The sequence below is a fragment of the Octopus bimaculoides genome, chromosome 11, assembly GCF_001194135.2.
Source record: "Octopus bimaculoides isolate UCB-OBI-ISO-001 chromosome 11, ASM119413v2, whole genome shotgun sequence".
Lineage (NCBI taxonomy): Eukaryota > Metazoa > Mollusca > Cephalopoda > Octopoda > Octopodidae > Octopus > Octopus bimaculoides.
This window is the reverse complement of record NC_068991.1, coordinates 72,562,608-72,571,453: the sequence shown is the minus strand read 5'-3', so window position 1 is coordinate 72,571,453 and position 8,846 is coordinate 72,562,608. Positions and strand designations below refer to the sequence as shown.

At 33.4% G+C, this 8,846-nt stretch overlaps 1 protein-coding gene across 10 annotated transcripts in view; it reads right to left on the bottom strand.

Annotated features, from left to right (window-relative positions):
• The window catches only part of LOC106875082 (serine/threonine-protein kinase BRSK2), a 305,025-nt gene that overhangs the window by 14,113 nt on the left and 282,066 nt on the right, over positions 1–8,846 (bottom strand). For 7 of the 10 annotated variants that reach the window (XM_052971926.1, XM_052971933.1, XM_052971929.1 and 4 more), the window contains 3 exons: positions 8,640–8,814; positions 6,501–6,676; positions 545–604 (listed from right to left, as the gene is read on the bottom strand). In XM_052971926.1, coding sequence (XP_052827886.1) covers positions 545–604; positions 6,501–6,676; positions 8,640–8,814 — 411 coding nt within the window. The remainder of the gene's footprint in view (positions 1–544; positions 605–6,500; positions 6,677–8,639; positions 8,815–8,846) is intronic. The other 3 variants (XM_052971927.1, XM_052971931.1, XM_052971932.1) reach the window with 3 other exon arrangements.

Genomic DNA, 8,846 nt, shown 5'->3' with positions numbered 1-8,846 from the left:
ATATATATATATATATATATATATACACATGTATATACATACATACATATATATATATATATTTATATTTATTTATTTATACAAATTAGTAAATGTAAGACTGAACCCCGCATTTAAAAATTTTGTTTTAAAACTATTTTAGCATAAAAGTTCTGAAAGAAGAAGGATATGAATCAACATAACTAATCTATGATAATTAAACATATATTTAAATTTGAAAAAAAAAAAAAACCTTGTTATTTTTTCCCGGTTGATTGCTTAAATAACCTAATTAGAAATTACCCTGAATACATTATTCACTTAATGTTAAAAAACAGATTTTATTAAAAAGATTAAGAACTTAAAGACACTCTCTCAAAATTAGCACAATATACAAAGATGTGATCATGCTTCAATATTTACATGCAATTATGATAATACCGAAGGCTTCCCCTATGCAATTACTGGTACTTGCTACAGTGAAGTCACAAAATAAGCTAAGCTGAGCTTTGTATTATTCTGAGAGTTATATGTAATTGTGAGGCACAGTACTTAGTTGGCTTACCTCTCCAGGTCGTAAAGTTGATGGAGTAGTCATGATAGTGCTTCGAGCTACTTTCATTATCTGAATTAGAAAACAAATTATTCCATCAACAGAAATAGTTCACACGGAGAATGAATCCTTTTCGTGGGGACTTTCTCTGGTTATATTTTCTGTATGTAAGGAGAGAACATTTTATTATAAGTTTTAAATTACCAAACTTATAATGTCTACTACTTCGTGTTTTAGGGGACTTTTAAAACTTAATATATCTTCTTTTTTTATATATATTTATCTTTGATTGTTCACAGAGAAGTATAATATATTAAAAATGTTTCAATATTATTGTTACAATTAATATCCACAAATATAGACTGTTATACAATATTTTTTTAGATATATTTTTTTTCAACTTAGTTTTCTCATGTGAGAGTAATGTTTAATTCTGGTAAAGAGCCAAGATACTCACTTATTATATAAATATACAGAATATATAGTTAAATAAATGAATCTATAAAGCATAAACATGTTATTGTCAAGTTAGTTAAACACAAAATACTAAAGTTAATAGAATAGATATTATCCTGGAAAGAGAAGTATCCAAACATAAATTCTTTCAAATGTTCCAGTATATCTATAGAACTCCTAAATGGCAGCATGACCGAAGTAATACACGATGGAAAACTGTAATGTTAGATTCAGATTCATAAAAATTACACTTTGTTCAATTCCTACATTTTCAAATGTAAAGTACCACCTGCCACTCGTGGTCGAGGAGTCATTGACTAAACCAGTCCCCTATTGGGCCTCTCCATGAGGGTGGGTGTGGATACCCGGCAGAATCAAATAACAAAATCCTGACAAAGACAGAAGAGCTTCTTCAGACGGTTGTAAAGACACTTATTACCTTAAGAGGAGATGGACGCCAACAGAATTACCACAAACACAGTAAAACACTAGGTGGGAGCTACACCAATATTAAGTTCTATACTGGACTGTTCATGGCCAAGAAAAAAAGCCCAAGACCAAGAAGGGTGGAAAAGATTGGTAAAAAATTTAAAATCCAGGTACGCACCAAGGGCAGAAATGGTTTGAGGACGACTTGATTTCACTGAAATCAAAAGCATTGTATGTTTCCTGTTGGCTTTTCAACAAATAATATCAGATGGAATTGTATGTTTTATCCTTATAAAAGTTGCACTGAATAACATAATAAGAGTTGCTTTCGAATGTAAAGGCGCTACATTTTAGAGCTGCCATTTTTTCAATAATTCTTTAAATTGACAAGCCCACAATTTTTTATTCTGCAATTGGTTTCTCTAAATTAAATCAGAGAAAGATAAAAAAAGTGCAGCAAAGTTGAGGCATTAACTTTAAAGGTGTTAATTGAAATTAATTATTATGATATTTAACCCTCACTGCACTGATTACATTTTTGCTGGTGATGTAATATGCTAATCATATGCAAATCACTTCTCACAACCTCTTTCTATTGGACAGTAAAAATAAAATGTCCATACAACATCATATGAAATGTGGAGAATGCTGGAAAGCACCGCACTATCAAAAACATACCAAACTCGATTCCCATGCTTCAAGGGGTTATATAGGGAATCTAGTATACCTGGTCCTTGTGCAGTAAGGATTAAAGGTGATTATCTGTGGTATGGATATTTATAATTTCAAACAGAAAGTTTTACAAAAATATTTACTATAAAACAACATTGATTTATAAGAATCAAATTTCCCAAAATACTTTGGAAATACCGAAAGTTACAACACAACGGATAGAAATCTCATAGAAAACACATCAAACTATATGCAGCCTTTCCTATCAAATTCAATCATTAAAAATGACCTGGAAACATCCCAAAATGATTTATTATGCTAGGTCACATTTTTTTTGTGTTCTTAAGTAATTTTTATGCTAGAATTAGCATTATTATTTTATCCAGTTCTACACTATCAAATCAACACTACATACTTCCACCTTTTAGAATTGTCTTTAATTCTTGGAGCATGAAACATTCATGAAAGACAACCTGTTTGCTTCACTAATCCAAAAGAAGAACCTACGTCTAAAGCAAAAACTGGACATTGATGCAGGCGTGGCCATGTGGTTAAGAGGTTTGCTTTAAAGCTACATGGTTTTGGATTCAAACTCACCCTGGGTTAACCAACACTTTCTGAGTGAATTTGATAGACAGAAACTGTGTGGAAGCCTGTCATGTGTGTGTGTGTCTATCCTAGCATGTGTCCCTTCCCCACTGCTTGACAACCAGTGTTGGTTTGTTTACATCCCTATAACTTAGCAGTTCAGCAAAGGAGTCCAAGAGAATAAGTACCAAACTTTAAACAATCTAGTGCTGGGGTTGACTTGAGAGACTAAACCCTTCCAGGCAGTGCTCCAGCATGGTCACGGTCCAGTGACTGAAACAACTAAAAGAACAAAGAGACAATCTTAAACTATATTCTTATGAGTTGAGAGTAATAAAGGACATTTTGACAGAGAACAGAATTACATGGGTCTGGTAAATGCAGATCTTGTACTGACATTCTCTGTTCCATCAAACACCAGTAGCTAGCTGAATTTATGCCACATCCACTCAAAAACAGGTTGCCTAACTGATTAGCATAAAATCATTCCCAGGCCCAGGCATGTTCCAGCCTCTAGCCCATGGACATGCTGTCTACTCTCTCTTTCTTTTATATTTCTATTTTAATGGCCCCTGCTCCTTAGAGTTGATTGGGTTTATGCCACACCCACTCAAGTATTCCTGACCTACTCATCTCTCCTCCTTTCACAATCCCTCTTGTGTCCACACACCCTAGGCCCAGCACTAACCACTACACCCTGTCTTGCATTCTCATAATGTTAGCTCTCTGGAATTCTCTCCCTAATAATGTATTTCTTGCAGATACTGGGCTCATAACGATACATATGGAACATTAATGGCATCAACCATACCAATCTCAATCCAAGACAGAACCTGGCACTAACCCTCTGATCATTAAAACCAATGAAAACAGCAACAAATTATTATCATTGATATTATTTGAGTAATTATAATTATCTATTTTATTCAAATACGCAGTGTCCATGGCCTGATGGCTTACGAAGGTCATGAACACTGCTTCTAGATATCTCATTTGAATAAATAATTATAATTACTCAAATAATATCAATGATAACAAACAACACTGTTTTAGCAAACAACATTGATTTATAAGAATCTAATTTCCCAGAGTACTTTCGAAATACTGGAAGTTACAACACAACAGTTTGTTGCTGTTTTCACTGGTTTTAATGATCAGATGGTTTGTGCCAGGTTCTTTCGTGGATTTGTTTTACTGCCATTATTATTTGTATATTTTTCCCTATCCATAGCAAATATACCAAGCCATAGTTGTGGAAGTGCTCCATTTTTGTTGGTCTTATTATTCTTTTCTTTTATTTTATTAATCTTTTATTAGCTTTAATTATTGGAGAGTAGCCATGCTGGGACACTGCCTTTAAGAGTTTCAATCAATTGTATTGATTTCAGTACTTCGTGTAGTACATATTTTATCGATCTCGGGAGAAACATGAGGCCAGTCGACTTTGTCATAAGGGGAGATAATTTAGGGTAGCATTAAAACAGCACGAAGTTACTTTCCTTTGCTGCATAAAGTTTGTTCACACTCTCACACACAGGCAAATACACACACACACACATGTACTTACGTAATACTTCTGCACAGTTTCTACCAACCAAATTCCATTCTTGCCTAAAATGCTGTGCAGTAGGACTGAACCCACAATCACATGGGTGTAAAGAGTACATCTTAACCACTTGGCCATGTCTATTCCCACATGTCCTGCATTCCTGACTACATTATCTCTGTTTTGGACCCGACACTGTTCATCGATGGTCCTGTTCCACCCTTTACTCTTCACAAACACATCACAGAATCTTTTTTTATCTTTTGCTTGTTTCAGTCATTAGACTACGGCCATGCTGGGGCACCACCTTGAAGAATTTTTAGTTGAATAAATCAACCTCAATGCTTTTTATTTATTTTTATGTATTATAAATAAATAAATATTGGGTTGTCCGGAAAGTTCGTGCCGATTTATAATAGCTTACCTTTCGACTTATTTGCCATGAAACCACCTCAATTCTGGGAAGAGGATATTTTCAAGTTAAAGGAAAGATGGAGAAGCATTCTCTGAATCATTTGCTCCTGATTTAAAATATAAGTGGCTGAGTATTCCACAGAATGTGTGCCTTTAATGTAATTCTCAATCAGAATCAACATGGTACAGTATCTAACAAAGCTGTTCTTTTGAATTACAGGCACAATTCATTCAATAGGCTTCTATACAATTTCCAACCACCTGATTTTACTCACAAGATAAGGGTTGATCCAAGGCTACAGAGAAAATATTTTCCCAAAATGCCACTCAGTAGGACTGAACCAGGGACTTTGTGGTTGTCAAGCAAAGTTCTTAACCATTTGCCCATATTGCACCTTTGGCCATATAAACATGTCTTAACAATAAAAACCTACAATGAATTCTAATTGAAATCAAGAAATTACTTGTGAATCATATAAACCCACGTGTTTTATCAAGGTCTTAATTTCATATATCATTTTTCATCCAAGTTTAAATATTATAATCCAAGAGTCTAATGGGGAAGAAAACCCAGTGAGTTAGAATAAAATCTCAAAGGTGAGCTTGTTTGTGAAAAGTATAACATTTGAGAATTAAAGTGTATAGGAAAGCTTATCTTTGCTACTCTAAAATTCTACATGCTTGTAATAAACTGCCACTTTAGCAAGGAACATTTAACCCTTTAGCATTTAAACCAGCCATAACAGGCTGAAATATTCTATCTGTTTTATGTTCAAATCAGCCAAATCTAGCTTCTTACACTTACCCTACAATGTCATTCTAAAAATAAGCAAACACATCATTGAAATCTAGAAGCTTAGAGATTTTTGGTGATTAATTCAAGACAATGTGAATAAACAAGCATTACATATGACAGAGTAATCTGAATGCTAAAGGATTAACAGTAATCCTTATGCTTTTTAATGTCAGAGATAATTCTTATCAAGTTGGAACTTCAGTCATTAGCAGAGATTTCAAGGATGAAGAATCCAGAAGCTAGCTTGAAATAATGTTAAATCGAATCAGTCCTATAAAAGTGACTTTCATAAGCAATAACTACCAAGAACTAGAATGTTGATAATGCATTGGAATATTTAAATATAAGAGACCAATTTCTAAGATATTTTGTATCACATTTAAAAAGATTAAACTTTGCTATTATCGATAATGAAACTAAAACGATAAACATATGTACGTTTGTTATTTTTGAAACCTTTGATTAAAAATGAATTTTTCATTTATTAAATACCTCATAGAATTAATCATCTTTGCTTCAAGCAAATCTTGGTGTTAATGGTTTAATAAGAAAAGAGCAAAATCAAATGCATGGAAGAAGGTAATCTTCAAGTCTGATATTTTCAGGTGATTTTGGAAGCGAAAAGCATTTTATATAAACATTTTATAAATTTAAAATCAATTATATTTCCATAGGGTTATATTAAGTTACACAAGTAAATGGTTCAAATGAAACGTGTATATATATATACATGCATATATATATATATATATATATATATATATATATATATATATATATATATATATACATGGGAATCTATAATTAGAGTTCCCATAAACTTTGCAGGTATTTTAACATAAATTAAAGAATGAAAATATTAAGCTTCTCTTCGTAGTAAGACAATGTTTCTCAACTGATTGATCAATTCAATAAAAAAAAAAATTTAAAAGTATGTGAATTGTTGAAAATAATAAACAATGAAATTTCATGAGTTAAATTTTTAACCCGTTTGCAAAACAGAGATGATACATTTTCGGAAAACAAAGAAGACGTAAAAGATAACTGAGAAAACTCATTCAACCAACCGTTACCTCATCTTCCGTAGTATCTCGGGGACTGGCATTATGGGTAGGTGACATTTCCGATGAATATGATGAAGAACTGTCAGTGCTTATTCTTCGAGTTATTTCTCTCTCTCCACGTGGAGTCAGTAATAGAGCTTGAATGTATTCACAGATTCTCTTAAAGCGTCGAGTTGGCCCTAACAAAAAACAAAAAGTAAATAATAATAAACATTGCAACATATAGATCAGGGGTTCTCAACTGGGGAACCCTATGGCCCTTGGAGGTACACATAAGATTTTGTTCCTAAAATTCCTGTGCAATGAATTGGTTTTAGTTCTGCAATACGCAAAATATTTTAACATTTTTTTATACGGTTCCTAATAATGGTGCTCCAGCATGGCCGCAGTCAAATGACTGAAACGAATAAAAGAATAAAAATATAACAGGGTTATAGAATAGCTATTAAGGTCCACCTGAGTAAAATAGGAACCACAAGGGGTCCCCAGGCAAAAAATGGTTGAGAACCACTGATATAGATGGACAGAATTATGCATATATGAATATTATATGTATGTCATCATCAGCCTTTAACGTCTGTCTTCCATGCTGGCATGGGTTGGACAGTTGGCAGAATCTAGGGTCGGAGCATGGCATAATACACAAATGCCTGCTCTGGCATACTTTCTACAGTCATGCATATATATATATATATATATATATATACATATATATATAATATATATATATATATATATATACATATATATATAATATATATATATATATGTATATATATGTGTGTGTAAATATATACATACATACATATATGCATACACACACACACACACACATATGTATGCATGTATATATATATATATATATATATATATATATATATATATATATATATATATATATATATATATATATATATATATATGAGTGTGTGTGTGTATGTATGTGTGTGATATAGCAATTTGTTTATAGCTCCAGAACTGACACTAATTATCTCCCTTTACTCAATACTGACATAGTTTAAAGTCTACCGTTCGTCATACACTTTGTACTAAGCCTTTTGATACCAACTGACTTGAGACCACCTCTGGTTCTATGATACAAAGTGGTCTAAATTTTAAAGTGGTCTAAATTAAAACTGCCCATCCAAACACCAGCTTAACCTTTTTGTTACCATATTTCTAATAAAATACACTGTGCATGTTTCCATTAATCCAGGAACAATGAAGAATTTAGTAAAAACGACTTTCTCATTATTAAACTGATGTTATAAGGCGGGGGGCTGGCAGAAACGTTAGCACGCCGGGCGAAATGCTTAACGGTATTTCGTCTGTCTTTACTTTCTGAGTTCAAATTCCACCAAGGTCGACTTTGTCTTTCATCCTTTCGGGGTTGATAAATTAAGTACCAGTTGTGCACTGGGTCAATCTAATCACCTGGTCCCCTCTCCCAAAATTTCGGGCCTAGAGTAGAGAAGATTATTAAACTGGTGTTTGGAACATAAATTAATATGAAATTTTATGATGAATATAGTAAAATGACTCATTATTAAACTAGAATTTTTAATTTAGATCTCTTTAAGATGGTTTATAATAAACAAAGTTATTTTGCTAAATTCATTGTTTTCAAAATTAACAGAAATCCAAGCAGTGTTGAGCAACATGACTGATTATAGAAACCATGCCACAACAGGCAGTTGGAGTCAGGACAGCTCCCTACTGGCCAGCTCCATGTCAAACAATCCAACCCATACCAGCATGGAAAACAGATGTTAAACGGTGATGATGATAATGATGATGATGATGATAGATTACATAAGGGAGTAAACCACAGCAGAAAATCCAGAGGGTGGGACCCTAAGGCAAATATATACAGTTATACTTAACCAATATCAGGCATCCCTGCAGCTCCATGGATGCTGCAAATGTATTGACTTGTCTTTCCTTGGGAGCATATTCATGAATGGAAGGAAGATAAATGTGCTTGGGGCTAGGCACTCGCTTCTGGAAGTAGCCCAGGCACAGCAGAGATGGTGGTCACTGTCTCTGCAATACCATTGACCAACAACGAAAAAGGCCAACCTGATTACGTGTAAAATATATACAGAATAAAGTATACAAAAAAAGAAGAACACCTGAGATTACCTGAAATCAGGGTAAATGTCAAGCAGTAGGATTCTCCGTTATTCTCATAACCTGGTGAGGGAGAGATATCCACTTGAAATCGAACATTACGGGAAAACATGGAAGCACTGCTGGATCTCCTGTATTCTGCTCGGAACGTTGTAGTTGAGACAACACTATGACTCATATCTGGAGTCTAAACAAAATATACGAGGGAATAGAAATAGA